At 37.0% G+C, this 16,845-nt stretch overlaps 1 protein-coding gene across 3 annotated transcripts in view; it reads right to left on the bottom strand.

Annotated features, from left to right (window-relative positions):
• LOC131425382 (NADP-dependent malic enzyme) overlaps positions 1-16,845 on the bottom strand; it is a 45,973-nt gene that overhangs the window by 7,645 nt on the left and 21,483 nt on the right. For all 3 annotated transcript variants that reach the window (XM_058587224.1, XM_058587223.1, XM_058587222.1), the window contains one exon: positions 12,794-13,112. In XM_058587224.1, the coding sequence (XP_058443207.1) occupies positions 12,794-13,112 (319 nt within the window). The remainder of the gene's footprint in view (positions 1-12,793; positions 13,113-16,845) is intronic.

Genomic DNA, 16,845 nt, shown 5'->3' with positions numbered 1-16,845 from the left:
TTCTCGCCATGACTACTAGAATGGGAAACTGTACTCTATGCAGAGTACAGTTTAGTAAAATTCCGAATAATTCTTTAGGAGTATTATTATGGTTCTAAAAAGAACCGAATAGAAGAAGTCTGGAATAAAGAGCTGGACCCTGAGTTCAACTAAATTTAGAACCAATAACAGGCTCAGAATCCAGTTTCAATTCTAGAACTGCAATTTCGAAACTCGAATCAGTTCCGGAATACAGTTCCAGAATCCAGTTTCAGAACGCAGGCTCTGAATTCTAAACCTATATTGCGGAACTGAAATCTGAAACTTGAACTTCTCGTTACGACTACCGAAAAGCAAATGATTTGCGACCTGAGCATTTGAGGTTTTAAATACGCAGAAGGTGCTCTCTCCGTCGCTGCTGGTTGATGGTTTAACTCCCACGACGTCTGCTTCCATCGAACGCACGAAAAGAAATGATCAATCTTCACCACGGTTCCCCTTTTATACGCATTCATTTGAAGATATGTGCCTGGCTACCTCAAAATCGTCGTCCTTGCACGAAAAACCCAAGCGAAAGTAAAGAGTTTTCCGCATTGTTGTCAAATTTTGAGAAAACTTAATTTTTGAGTTGTTTGTGGTTATCTCACATTGTTCAAAATAATATACTATATTCCTGATCATATTTTTGATGAAATGGTGAAAAAATTATGTTGCTACCATTAATACAAGTCGAGATATTCACGATTAAGTTCTGCCCATTCTTCCATATGGCTAATTTTGAAAAGGCACCCCATAGTAAAGTAAGTCGTATTCACGACAAAATTTCTGTAGGACAAAACTACCTTTCATTTGCGTCTAAGGGAAAATCGGTCCTATATGAGAAAAGCAATAACTGCATAACTTTGAAAATTTGCATTAAAAACCCGCATAACTTTGAAAATTCGCATAATTCGCAATTTGGCCGAATTGCGCTATGAACTGCTGCATCATCCACTGTTTTCTCCAGAATTCAATTTCCAAATTTGAAAAAAAAAAAATTCGCCGGTAATAGATTAGTTTCGAAAGAGAAGGTCATGACCACCATGGAGGACTGGGACGGGTATTGCATGATGGGTTAGTCGGTTTTAAGTGTACCAAGAATTATGAGTTCTCGACAATTGACATAATTTCATTGAAGAAAAATTCAGTTTTTAAATTTCGTGGCATCTCACAAGACGTTGACCATGTTGACAGAGGATCAACGTGTTTTTAATATTCCGGACCTTGGATACGGAAAATTCCGGACCTTGGATACGACATATGGACTACGAATTACAACAGCTGCTTGGAGAACCATATAGTTGGACGGCTACGGTGTAATGAGCATGTCCTCAGCATACCGGACGGATCACCAAAGAAGAATCATTCTCAAACACTTCTTCAACTCGAAAAAATGACATTTTAAAACCTTCAAAACATCGATTTGATGGATCATCCGGCGTATAACCCTGACTTAACCACCGATGACTATTTATTCCCAAAAGTGAATAATGCATTGTAAATTTAACATTTTTCGACACCTGAAGAAGCGGTTGATGTGTTCAAAACGCATGTTTTGGAGATGCTTTTTTTTGGTTTGAAAAAGAGCTTCAAAAATTGGTTTAATCGAAAGAAAAAAGGGTATTAATTATGCATGAAAAATACTTTGAAAAACCTGGGTTGGCGGTCCAATACATAGGGCGCTGATCTTACAAGCCAGTTGTCGTGTGTTCGAGCTCCGCTCTGGAAGGATTCTTAATGTCAGTAGGATCGTAGTACCTACGCTATGAATCGGTTGCGAAGTCTATTGAAACCAGAAAGATCAAATTCCACTCAACTCAAAATTGTTCAAGCCTCCCTCGTAGTAGACGTTTTCAGGGATAAAATGATACCATAATGAGAAAAGATCTGAACTCTCCCTGTTCTGAATAACGACGTATTGATTTTTCGATCGAATGTGGTTCGATCAAATCGTAGATACCTTTGATTTTGCTAGCTTTATAAGGGATACAAATGAAATGCGATCCAAAACTCACTACGCCGGAATTAAAAAGGATTCTGATGTCGACTAAATGATCTTGTGTGGGACAATCGGTTGTTTAGTTTTACATCAATGTACAAAACTCGCACCTGTAAGTCATATCATTTCAGGTCAATGATTATGGCTTTTTCGCACGAAATATCGCACATAATTTGTATCCAAAGCAGGCCGGATGTTTGCAATTGCCCGAGAATTTTGCATCATTTTCAAATCAGTCAATTTTCAAATCACCTTCAAATGACAGTTTGTGCTTCCTAAATGGTTATTAACACTTGAAACCCATAGAGCAACGTGTTTGCGGTGATATGACTTTAATCAGCATCGACTTCAAGTAGCTCGGACACCCGAGGCACAATGAACGCAGACCACCCAAGTCGAAGGTGCTCGATTGTGCAACCGGCTAGGGTTCAGAAGGGTGTCTTCCGCAGTCACTTGCAGTACCACTGTGGTGTCTTTAGTGGTTATAAAAATGTAAATCGCCGTTAATGCGTCAATCATCAAGTGCAATCAAATTATAAACTAATTTACCACACGCAATCAATTATAATTCGATAGGTAAAACACTTGGCTTGAAAGACAGACTTGCGTTCCGCAGAATTTACGAGCTAACCGCAGACTCAGTGTCATCCTGCATCCGCTGATATTTCAAGTGATTACAGTAATTAGATAAGTAGGGAACGGTATAGCCAACGGTGGCTTTAGATCAAACAGCGCAGCAAGACTACCATCTAATGGCTTTATTATAGTTATCAATCTGCGGCTACTATCGATTGGTAATATTCACACGAGATTCAATTTACCAGGGTACGTACGTACCATTTGCTCTGTTTGCTAGCCACTGGATTATTAAATAAAATCTGGTTATTTCAAGCTGTGCGCAATTGATGTCATCGTGTTCACACCTCGTAACGGCGATCAGTCATAAACAAGGATCCTCAAACATTTGTTCGTATCAAAAAGATATTCATATTTGGACAGAAATTTTGCAAATCTATACAAACGAGAAAACGCCTTCCGTCAACATTGCTTTTGGTGTTGTTTAATTTGACTCCGCATAATAGAGGTGCTAAATGCTAACCAATGATCGAAGGGATGAATTTAATTAATAAGCCGTGTTAGTGTCAAGGGATACCAGGATAATATGGTCGCAAGCTCGAAAGCTAATCATATCAGAACTAAGCAATCCAAACTACGTCTTGAATGACAAAAATTAATATCGTTTTCGCTTGAAGCTGAAATTAACCCAGTTTCGATCGTAACGGCTGTCAAATCCATACATTTGACAGCAGTTAGGGTCGAATCTGGGTTGTGGTTAGCTTCAAGCGAAAACGTCGGGGCATTATCAAACGAAAATGACAAATGATAATATTACCGGTGAAAAAATCAAGCCTACTTCTTACAACGTTCTGTCTATTTTACACACCAACCGTTTAGCTGTACCGCCCCTAGCAACAGCAACAAACGAACCGCCATACATGTACTGCCTTCAGCAAAGGCGACTAATAAACAACATCACTACAAAGTGTAAACATTCACAGCTGAAGCTCAACGACGACAGTTTGACATTTCCATTATGCAATGATTTGCAAGTAAAAACAAGTGAACTGATCAGGTATCAATTCATGGCAATCCATGATGTAAATTCTCCCAGCATGTCAGTTTTGACTGAAGGGGTGACAGATTTGACCTGCGTTGCTTAGAATCAAATCTGACTCAATGCTTCTGTTCTTCAAAATGCTTTGTGAAAGAGATGTGGGCTTTTCTGATTAACGATACGAATATTAATAGATTCTAGTTAGACATAAAAAGTAATCTGTCTCGTTAGGAGCCTTAATTGAACGGCTTAGGCTTCATTATATGGCTCATCGAGTCGTTTGTTTGAATGCGTTATCGATTTTAACTAACTCGTCGGTTTAATAATGAGTACCTTACAAAAACCAAAAAAAAAACTAAAAATAAGTAACAAAAATTTCGATATGATCGTTAAGTTCCAGTTTAGGCTTGCATGATGCTAGAGTTAGTTTATGGCCATTTTCGGTAGAAACCAATAGCATTTGAATCGGAAGTACATGACTTTGCCATTGGTCAATGCACCAATGCCACAGAAACGCTTCGACGCCGTTTTGCGAAGTTGGAGCACTCTTGTGTCGGATTTTATATATTGAATTAATCATAATAAGATCTAGCAGCGGCTGTGGAAGTCGCGATGTCGTGGTAAGGTTGTCTCTCTCTCTTTCTCCCCCTCACTACGGTGTCTACTTTCCTGCTCAACGAATCACGACAAGAGGGCCCAGACTGCGTCACTTTGTGTGTCTGTCGACCGGCTTCATCCAACGCGCAAAGGTTTATCCGGCGCGTGAGCTGTTCCCCTCTCGATGTCAAGTTCATTTAGAGGTCGACTGAAACCGAAATCGGCTTGCGCCAAGTTGTGTCCAGCAGCGGACCAATTGATTTGATTCAAGTGGATCCGGTTGTGCTATTTCCAACGAACTAATCGGATACAATTGGTGGAAAATGTGGCAAAATCTGCCAGTTGACTGTACCGTCTCGACCTTGGCGAATTCGCATCCGACAGCTGATTTGGATTGCACTGTATCTCGAGTAAACAGTTTTATCAGTTAGTTTAAAGAAGGTACTGATAATGATTGTAAATTGTTGAAGCTGTTATCGGAATGAGCTGCGATACGAAAGTATACCAATAAATATTTGAAAATGATCATTCGCTCGTTCATTCGACCCACATTCGTTGATAGACAAGCTGATTTTGGTAGGTAATAAGTTTTCAACGAGTTAGAGAAAACTTGCTACCCACTATCTTCTGTTCCATTGAAACACATCTTTAATCATTCCATCACATCCAAAATAGTTCAATTGGCAGATCGATTTTTTTCGGATGCGGATTCAAGTCTTGTCTCTGGGGTAATTTTTTCGCAAATTTTTCCAATCATTTTCTAATCTTTATTTTATGATATATTAGCCAAACGCAAACAGCTACAGCTCAGACTGTTCACCTCAATATTTTAAAATGTTCCACCTCGTTACGGAAAGATAAAAAAGTTCTTATGTGAATTACCGAAATTAGACAATAATGATTGGAAAACTTCTCACAAAATTTTCACACACATATAAACCACATTCTCCCCACATGGCATTTGGATCAAACCGTAATATAAAAAGATAACTTGTCATAAACTAAGTTAAATAGTGGCGATCGTGGCGCCATCTGCAGATGGTCATCAAGCTTCTTACTCTTTCTCTTCATATGTAAACCAATGTGTTTTTTTGTGAGAGAATTTATGTGAAATACACTCAAAGTTTAAACATAACACAAACAATAGACAATATAAACACTATAATTAACTATCAATAATAAGCTTTAACTCAAATATGACAGTACCTCACATAGTGCACGCTTAGAAAAAGTTACTCAGATTTTGAATACTAGTTACTCATTTTCTAATGATACATGGTAACGTCAGAATTTGAGTAGTTACCTGTGATTATTATGAGTAATTTTTACTCTAAATTTGAGTTTTACGTATCGAATTTTAGTATTACTATTTCAGCGAACCGTCGAAAAATCGAGCGAAAAATTTTGTGATATCATTCCCTATTTTCTATTGCTCAAATGACGTATCTGTGGTTAACTTCGTTGGTAATTTTGTGGAAATTTCTATGATTGCAATAATACAATGCAGAAAATATTTGATGAAATTGACGCTACAACGGCGAGAAAATTGCGAGGTAAAGATTAAGAAATAATTTTGAAATCTAGAATAAGGAGTACGTTTTTAGGGTTTTCGAGCCATATTAGAAATGTTGTGGCATGATAATTCATGGACACGCGAAAGAATTGAAAGAGGCATAATTTGAATATCAGCTGGAAATCAGACCAATCTTTCGTGTGCTCCGAGTGTGGTTCACTATACCAAAGACTTGAAAGCCTGAAACGTTACTTATCGTGAAGATCATTACTTATCGTGAATAACAAATCCAATGTTTTTTTTTATCTAAAACTTAACTTTACTAGGCAGGAATCACTAAAAAAATAAGTGAATTCGCTGCAAATTTATGGAGGGATGTCTCACATCCAGAGGTAGAAGTAAATAAAGCTTCCAGAAATAAAAAAAAGTAAATTATTAGTAGTAATAACACAATTTGCGGTTCGTCTTGAGTTAAACATACTGTACTTATATTTACCGTAAATGCTACGATTAATTAAATTTTTTTTAATTAATTTGAAATAGAATTTTACTCAAAATTTGAGTGCTAATAACTCTATTTTTGGCACATGTTCAAATAAAGCATTACTCAGTAAATGAGTAGATTTTACCCAAACATCGTTTTTAGTGGAAGAACTCAAATTTGAGTAATTAAGGAGTTACTCTAAATCAGAGTTGTTCCACTTTTTCTGTAGATGAGTGGGATCTTACTAATTTTTGAGTAACTATTTTTAAGCGTGTGGGCTGAATGAATGACACTCGACAGCCGTCAGTTGTTTTTTTCTGCAGCACCGACAACAGGTATCCTGGCTCGATAAAATGTTTCAAATAGCTCGCTTCTTCTACGTCAACTGTTCGCCTAAATCGACTAAAACGATTGGAACACTTCTCACACGATTCCCAGAAGCGTAAAACACACATTTACCGTTTGAATCAGTCATAATTTTCAAGACCCATATACTATAAAATTGCTATATAGTACATATGTCATACCCATTTTGGAATGTTGCAGCCTAGTATGAAATCCATATAACATTGTTTACGAAGAACGCCTTGGATAGATACAGAAACAATTCCTTTTATATGCACTTCGTAAATTAAACTGGACAGCATTTCCTCTACCATCATATGAAGCACGCTGCTTGCTTATCAATATATAAACACTTAAAGAACGCCGCGACTTTGCAATGCTTTATTTTATCAGCGACATATTTCTGAACGCATTCAATCAGCTCCATTATTATCGCAATAAAATTTTTATATACCTAGCCGTCAACTACGTTCCAGGAAATTATTTTTAGAAAGACATACTAGAACAAATTATGCAAAATACAGTCCAGTCAATCGAATAATGCACCATTACAATCAATACTGAGAACATCTTGATCTTACTAGGTCAAAAAATCATTTCATATTGGAAATTTTACATAAGGGAGTGTATCGATAGCTATCCACATACGTTTGTGTTGTACGAATGAATTTGTGATGGTTTTTTATGCTCAGATCACAGCATGCTGTGCGTTTGGCTATCAGCTTTCGTTTGTTTACTTGTTTGTGCGGTTGCAATTCTGCGTTTTCAAAATGTCGCGTATTGAAAAGGAAATAAAAATTAGGGTTCTGGACACATGGCTAAGTGAGAAGTGAGAATCATGCCAGTGTTAAAACCATCATTAATAAATTTGGGGAACACTATTTTTTGGATAAGCTACCAGGCACAGCCATAAAACCCGGTTCTTCTAACCCGAAACTAGACCAGAAAGTGGTATATCTAATCATGAAGAACAGATCAATGTCAATATGTGATTGGTCAAAAAAGCGGGAACGAGTGTCGGAATGATCCAGCGTATCAAGAGGCGAAATCACCTGAAGACCTACAAGAAGCAGAAAATCTCGAAACAAAGTGTAGAACAAAAGAAACGAGCAGCAACAAGGGCCCGGAAACTGTATTCGCGTGTTTTGCAAGGTCCGGATGCATGCGTTTTGAAGGACGATGAGACGTTTTGAAGGAGGACTCAAAAATCCTTTCAGGTCCACAATACTTAACTGTCGTTGTTGGGGAGGTTGTGAGAGATGCGGACAGGTTGATTCAAGTAGAGAGATACTGGTATGGCAAGCAATATGTTCCTGTGGTTTGAAGTCAACCATTTTGTACACTATCGGAACTATAAATGCAAGTCGGCTCACTATGCCAAAACCACTCTCCGTTGAGATCAATCCACAAAATTGCCCTCAGCTTCGACCCATCGAACGTTACTGGGCAATCGTCAGGAGGGTCTTCAAGAAGACTGGTAAGGCAGGAGTTCAAAAAATGCGATGCAACCAAGGGGAGAGTCGCTTAACACAAACTATATTGTGCCTCTAAAAACACACGTGATAAACTGTGAGTCTAATACCGTTTTCGTTTATTGATCAGAGCAGCCCGAAAGCTGACCCAGAGTCGCCCAAACAACGTTTGATATGTTTGTTTTAGCAACCTGAGGTCGCTCTAGAGCGGACTCCAATCGCGTAGTTTCGCTCTGAAAATTTTCTCGAGTCGCACCACGCATCCAGCCGAGTTTGTTTATTTTATCTTTTTTTCATGAGTTGTTGTTTAGGGCGCGTAAAACGTGTTCGTTTTACTCGGAATCAGAGTAGCCCGCGTCTAGGTTCAAAAACGAAAACGGTATAAGTGTGCCACGCTGTGCCCCATGAAACAGCTGCTTGTCAAAACTGAGCCCTTTGTGTGCCGGAACTGTGCAACTGTATGAAAACGAAAGTGCCAATATTGATAAATGCACCAACGCATTGTGTTAATGTGTGATTGGCACATTGTTCTAAGCGTCTTCCCCTTGGATGCAACACTTGTCCGTAACTTGATGAAGAGCGTTCGATCAAAAGTTCGAAAATTCGTGAAGGAATAACTTAAATTTCATCCGGTTTTCATTATGCTCAAGTTTAACTTCGTACAATAAAGGATCAATTTTTAGTTTGAATAAAATATCGTTTTTTATCATAATTTGAAGAAAAATTTGTGGATAGTTTATTTTCGATACACTCCTTACGTTCATATAGGATCCCGGATATCTGTACCTCGTTCACATGCTCCGGGTTGCTCTAATACATAGGGCACTGGTGTTACCAGTCAGTTGCCGTATGTTTTAGCCCCGATCTGAAGTTTCAATAGTAACTAGCCATGCATTTTTTTTTTTTTTTTAAATAACTATTTATTGGAATATGAGTTAAAATTAAATTATTAAGATTTAAATTGGGTGTTCAGCCACAAGTGGTGACTTTTCAGCCCTGTTATATATATATGATTTGGTTATTACCATGAAGACATCATTTGCTTCCGCAATTCTGAGATTTTTGTGTAGGGAAAATTCTAAACCTACTTGTATTGTGTAATGGGGAAAAGGAACTTATATACTAACTTACTAACTAATACAGAGAGCGAATCGATTCAATTGAAGATTGCATCGATTTTTGTCGGAATTTGCTTATAATATTATGTGACATTACATCTAATGGTTCTATATTTGTGAGTCTGTGTAACTCATTTGTACTAAACCAGGGAGGACGCTTCAGAATCATTTTCAGAATTTTATTCTGAATCCTTTGAAGCATTTTCTTCCTGGTGGAACAACAGCTTGACCAAATTGGTACCGCATAAAGCATGGCTGGTCTGAAAATTTGTTTATAAATTAACAATTTGTTTTTTAGACAGAGCTTAGAATTTCTGTTTATAAGAGGATATAAACATTTAATATATTTATTACACTTTGCCTGGATTCCTTCAATGTGATCCTTGAAAGTGAGTTTTTTGTCATACGTTAAACCTAAGTATTTAGCTTGATCAGACCATGTCAATTCCAAGCCATTCAATTTGAGAATGTGATTATTGTTTGGTTTAAGAAAAGAAGCTCTTGGCTTGTGAGGAAAGATAATTAATTGCGTTTTTGCTGCATTTGGTTTAATTTTCCATTTTGACAGATAATCACTGAAAATATTTAAACTTCTTTGTAGGCGACTGCAGATCACTCTTAGATTGCCATGCATTGATTCTGTACAATGCATAGTGTTTTGCAAATAGCATTAGCTTTACGTCTGCCTAGCGGTTTTTGTTCAGCTGCTAGGTCGCGTTAGCAGTTCAACATAAACTGCTACGGATTGATTTGTCAAAGACGAAACGAAAAATCAATCTACAATAGTTGTTTAAATCTAGAATAGTTGTTTAAAGAAAGAACTCGAGTGAAGAGCACTTATTTCCATCACATCTTTTTACTCAAGTTAAAGATTAGAGAGTTTTGATAAATGCAACCAGATGGCAGGAAGAACGAAGCAGCTGTGATGAACATGAGTACGATTTTACAGCAATTTCAATTACTTTTATTTTCTCGAGTTCTTTTATCAATTATCGCGCATAGCAACTGAGAATCACTATTCGCCATATACACTTTCACGTTTTTACATAGGTCTTGATTTCATAGTGCTCTTTACATCCACCGAACGAAACACTCGAAACCGAAGCAATTTTCTTATCATTACCTTTAATGATTCTGCTTTATAATCGAAACATCTGTCAACATCGCACTCGATTGATGTGCAGACGAACAATCATTCTATTGTTACTGGTATCAAAGCAAATCCACGATAATCATCGGTGTGGACAGGAATACTTTATACGTTGATACAACTAAAATTTGCTCATTGCGAATATAGCTGTGAAGCATTTTATTGTACAACGATATTCCCAAATAGTTCTGCCAGAAATATCTCGTTGCTTTAAAGTAAACAAAACCTCAACTTAAGGGGCGAAACATTTAATTCAAAGTAGTTTACAATTTCGAATTACGGTACATGATTTGAGTGACGGGTTCCAAACTTCATATGTGAGTAATGGTTTTTAGCAATTTAATCAGTCTTGATTTATCGCTACTTGCCAATTCAAAACGGATGATGCGAGTGTTGACGTCGAAGTTTTAATGACAGTAATTAATAACGAGTAACGTGACATGGTTTGCAAAAATCTAGAGGTCAGTCTTTAAACACAATTCTTAATTTATTATCAATACGCAATCTTGTTTAAGTTCAGACAATGTTTAGAGTGATTTGCTCCTTGCTGTGGTTCAATTTTCAGTTTTGTTCCAGTGATATCGTCCCGAATGCTCATATGCAGAGTTGCCATGTTATGTTTTAAAAAATGAGCCTCAGACTCAAAAATTTATCTAGATTCGTCTGTTTAATTATTTACAAGGAAATTTTGGCCGTGCTTCATTTTCAGTGAACAAAAAAAAGTTCTCACCACCTATCGCTAAAACCGTAAGGGTCTGACAAAATCTGGTAAAATTTGTAAAATCTGGCAAAAGATCTGGTTTGTTGGAGTATTTGTCGAAATGAGAAAAATCTGACATTTTAAATCCTGAATAATGGCAACGCTGCTCATATGTCTTCCGTCACCCGCTGGGTAATGATACGTGATTTTCATAGTGCTCATTTTGTCACAGAATCAATTGACACAAAAAAAATGTTTACAGAAAGATGCAAAATCTGTCAAAATAACACTTAATTCTGTATTTGTACGCTCGATTTTTTTATACGAAATTTATCGCACTGTCATTCGAGAAAACGTTATCAGTGATATCACGAAGTCATAATCAAAATACATTTTTTTTTCAAATCAGCACGGCATTTCATTGCACAGTTTATTTCAAATAACACGGATTTATATCTTATATCGTTTTCAATTGGGCAAGGGTACGTACTTCCCGTGTTAAAACAGAACGGGTTGTACATCAATTTGCTTGAGTTTGTGATCCGAAGTCATTTTGGCGACGGAAAAATCAAAGATTGAACCTATGTTTCGGCAGCTTTTTGAACTGCTTTCGGACACGTAGATTCAAAACAATTTTTCAGAGTAATATATTCGTCACCTTTGTGCGTGTGCAATATATTTAATCGAATGTAGGAACAGTTCAATTCTAACGAAACGAACCGCAGTAAAAACTGACATTTTTATGCAGCAATTATTAGTACAATTTCTCAAACTATTCATTTTCTGTATTTTATGTAACAATTAACAGAAACCATTGCACAGATTAGGTGTCTTCCAACCACTGAATGGATTTCGTAGAAGCAAGCGAGTTTTCTGTGAGGTTCAATGGAGCTTTTCGTTAGTTGGTAAATGTTGCAAAGAGCAGCAACGAAAATGAAATCGTTCAATGAATGGCTCAACCGCGCGCCATCACGCATCAACATTGGAACGCATCGGCCTTTTTTCACAAGTCCTAGAGTCTTGGAACGTTCTAGTTTGTAAACATTATCGTGATGGTTCGGCGAAGAGAGTGGCGGCTAACAGTGGACGAGTCGGTCGCTCTGTCTAGAGCGGAAAAGCCTTGTGAGTTGCACTGCGCAGGTACAACAAAACGTCAACGAAAATAAAACCTTAATCGAGAGGAGGGTTCACGTTGTGTTGTTGTTGAGCGCAAAGAAAGAGAATGAAAACATGACGAAATTCGCTTGGACAACAAGCGACTGGTCGATTTTTCTGCAATAGAAGCCGCAAATCTTGCGGAACATTATATGTTACCAAATGTTCAAAGAGTTCGTAGAGCTTACATTAGTTGGAATCACAGCATTTAAAATCATAACTGTGGAAAGTCGTGCACTTCAAACTTTTTTTTTTGTATGTCAAGGTCAAGGTGGATCTGAGGGCAAACGGAAGCTAGTAGCAGGAATAAATTGGAACACATTTTTGCATTATTTAACGCCCATTGATTTAAATTTGAAGTGACACAACGATATCGATTGAGGCATGTGAATGGTTGTCACAATGTCACTATCCAGAATGACTTAGCAAATTTAACATCATTCAAAACTTGTGTAATTTAACTCAGTACAATGTTGAATCTTCTAAGATAAGTAAGCTGGAGTCGATTTGTCACTTTGCAACGTTCGGCCAGTTTCAGTTTAATAAAAATTATTGATTTTAAAATGCAAAAAAAACTGCTACAAGTTGTTAGCCAAACTTTTAAGCGGTTTTTCGGTCAGTACTTACCTTATTGAACCGTCCGTTGCGGAGCCGAGCGAATCCGGGCACTCCACCGGCGACTTCAGCGTCGGATTCTGCTGGCCACTGGCCGAGACGATCACGGCTGGATTCACTCATGTTGGTGCTAATGTTACAGATGGAACTACCTGCTACAGCTGATCTGCTCTGGAGCGCTTCTTTTCCGTTTGACAGCTCACTATAGACTGCTGTTGCTGTTGCTGTTGCATTACGGGAGGCGCTGCTACTCAGGCTGCCAATACCGTTGGTCATGCAGTTTGCTGTGGTGTGTGTTTTTCCGCTGGCATTCTCAGGCTGGTATCTACCACTGAAACGTGGGCAAAGGGTGGATATACGAATTAATTTACTGTATTTCGATAACATTTTCACAGAAAATAATTTCCACTTCGGGTATGAATTCACGGGATAACTCAAATCTATGAACCGAAGTTGTTCACACAATGCGAGAAAATGTACTATCTGCGGTATTATATCACAAGCGTTTATGTCAAATGCTGGACGTCATTCGTCACTGCCTTCGTTCCAACTGACGAAAGAAAAAAATCGGAGTAACTGCGCTTATCCTTAAATGTGATTTTCGCCTTTGTTTGTATTCTTATGTATTGATGCTAGCAAAAAGATCATATGCGGGTGTGAACAGGAAAACCAATCATCACTCATAATTGGAGGATGGTAGATTTTCTATGTAAATATATAAGGATTTCTCTGTGTTGTACGAAAATAAAATAGAACAAGAGTATTGGGTATCGGCTACTTTTTGCAACTATTTTTACTTGAAACAAGCGTAACATCCCCACCTTCGTTATCATTTGTCGTTTGTACGTTATCGCAGTAATTTGTGGAGCAATTCTGCTCACAAACTGGTGTGTCAAAAACAAAACAAAAAAATGTACCAATCGATTGTCTGATAAACCATAACATTTTTATACCGAATTTATCTTGATAAATCAAAATCAACCGAAAAATACAATCCGCCCTTTGTGGACCCGTATATAACATTACTGTGTGCGTCAATCGAATGTTTTGGCTCGCGATCACACACACTCACTGCTGTATGATCGATTCAGCATGCTAAATAAATACGAATAGCCACCCGAAAAAAGGGGTTGATATCTCACGGATCGCACAGCTGAGGCCAGTGTCATCCGATGCGTTACCGAGTGGTATGTGTCATTTCGCTGGTGCGCAACAGCGTTGATTTGTCGCGGCGCGAACAGCTCGTTAACGTCATCGCATGAAGAGAATCGTTCATGTCGCGTCATTTGCTGACGTAATTAATTCTCGATTTTCGATATTGCTGCTTTCTTCACAACCGACTAATGAATGTTGAGCAGATTTGTGGGTATTTAATTTCTTCATGAACACTTCTTGAACTGAATAAGAAACTGATCGGTTATTGTAGAAGCTCGCTCTAGCTTTTTCAACATTTGTGATAGTAAATATTTTTAAAATATTGAATTTGAATATTGTTTAGTTATTTGAACCCGGTTAGGGGTAAAGATTTTTATTTCAACTGGAACCGGGTAAATATTTTTGTTTTTAATCGGGTACGGGTAGGATTTGAGGTAAAGAATTTGCATACCTGACCATCTCTACTGTGTGTTAACTACATCGAGTATTTAATATTTAAAACAATTCTACTGTAACCTACTGAAACCATGCCTGAAAATCTTAAAAGTCTTCTTCTGCGTGGTTCGAAATTCTGAAACTATTTTTCTAATTTATTCGAAAGACTTTAAAAATTAGAATGTTCCGACGTTCATAAAAATGAAATTCGTTTCAGTGCAAATGTAGAGAAGTATTTTACCATATTGCAACGTGTTTTGAAGTTTTTCAAGGCTCGCTCGTTTTCTTTGTCGATTTTTTTAAGTTTCATTTAAAATGGCTGAAATTTTTAAATTGTCCTGGAACTGGAACGAAACCCAACCTAAAGTTCTACAGAATAGTTTGAAGAATAGAAAAATATGTAAATTTGTGAACGCAACAATCGAGTATGGACATTGAAATAAGTTTGTAAACTGAGGCCACCATATTGTCTAGCTAATTGACATTTTAGACTGTTGTGGAGTCTGTTTGAATGATGACTCTGGAAACGTAAACGCCTATTTATTGATATTGCTTAGAGGAGGGTGGTCCAAAACCGTCAAAGTAAGGTTCATGTCTCACGAAAAATAATGAGTTTTTCGTGATTTTCGATGTCGAATAACGTTTGAAAAACCCTTGCCTAAGATTCTAGATCTATCTCTGCGGTTTACAGAGATTTTTAGTGTCGCTTAGTAGCATGTAATGAAACAGTCGAACTTCTGTATCTCTGAAAATTAGTGGTCCTTAATTCCAGTATTTTTACACTTGATCTAAAAAAATTCATTGAAATTATTTTTAATGAAAAACAATGTGTAGAATGATAATTACACGGTAATAAAATTTTATTAATTTTACTGTCGTATAAAGTATTAAAAAGAAAAAAAAACAAGAATTCAAAACTGAGGGCGATTACGCATTGTCTTTATCAGACCAGGCTTTCGCGATTGTTTTATATTGGATTATTCGATTGGAAATATTTTTAGAAGGAACTTAGAATTTTGTTTGCGTGTGGAGTGTTCTATTACGGAATGATGGAACAGCGGTGCAAAGCATTGTTCATTTGGCGAAATAATTTTTCCGAACAGGAAAAAGTTCAAAGTCCTGTTTCTGATTAAAATTAACTTCTAATTACAGTATGGTTTCCGTTCAATATTGATGGAGAAGCTCAAACTAAGTTCATTGCGGCTTCTATGTTATAACAATCCATAGTATGAATGGATCTTCTCGCTAAGGTCTGATAAAACTATGGATTTTTGCTATACCTTAAGGTGACTTGTTTTTTCCCTACACATTTCGAATAAACCCTGTGATTTTACATCTATATAGATGCACATAAATGGAGCGTTGCAGTTCACGCAAATTTATGTGGAAGATTTTTTAATATTGTGTCTTAAACTCCATGACATGAAATTCATTGAAACAAAAAAAAAAGAATACTGATAGCAACCGCCGCGACTTGAACCGAGAATCATTTGATCGCAAGTACGTCTGTTAATCGACTGAGCCACAGAAAGATGCATCTGCTTGGTTGGAAAAAGGTGCATTTAAATTCATACAGTCGCACCTGCTACTAGAACGCAAGTTACAGTCGAAATCAGTAAAATTCAAGCGCATCTAACATTAAGTCATTACAAATAAAATTTTCCGTCACTTGACAAATTAGGTCTTTAAGAATTACATCGTAAGAGGGATTAAGTCACCTGTAAAATTCAATTTTTTTTGGAGAAGGATGCATCTGCTTGGTTGGAAAAAGGTGCATTTAAATTCATATATATCCGGAATGATATCCCGGAAAAAATCGTTTGAAATAAAATCTACTTCTTGGGCCTTTAGTTGTTGAGTTGAGACTGGAGTTTGAAATAATATATCAGATACCTAGTATAAATCATGGTTTGCATCGATCTAAAACTATTGTTTAATCGTTTATCAAAATAGTAGTTCTTCCTTCGATATAGACTCATTAAACAGTAAAAAAAAAACCATTGAATTTTTACGGCATTTTTTGAATAAATGTACTACCGATAAGTGCTGTAAAACTTCATTTAATTCAATCGAAATCGAACCGTCAGTTTATCTCTTGAAGTAACAAAATATCTCTTACAATTGAATGAGAGAGTGGACTTCAAATTGGTTCAAGAAATGGATGAAAGGTAAACCAGTCATCATAACTGAAATATCTATTCCAAATAAACATAAATTAATTGTTCCCTCCTCCAGATTTCATATTTAATATTTAGAAACACATCTCAATACATTTCAAACAGTCCAAATTAACGATTTTAACTTGCTGATGATAATTGAAAACTCAAATGAGAACCGCCACCCTCTATTTATCATTATGGTCGGAGAGAGTTTTGATTATCGAGTTCATGTTTTGCCTATTCATTCGCACTTGCTCACTACTCACAGTGAAGACAAGGAAGACAATGAAACAGGTAGACTACTTGACACTACAA

This window comes from Malaya genurostris, chromosome 1 (assembly GCF_030247185.1).
Source record: "Malaya genurostris strain Urasoe2022 chromosome 1, Malgen_1.1, whole genome shotgun sequence".
Lineage (NCBI taxonomy): Eukaryota > Metazoa > Arthropoda > Insecta > Diptera > Culicidae > Malaya > Malaya genurostris.
Note: the sequence above shows the minus strand (reverse complement) of the source record. Positions and strands in the feature narration are given on the sequence as shown.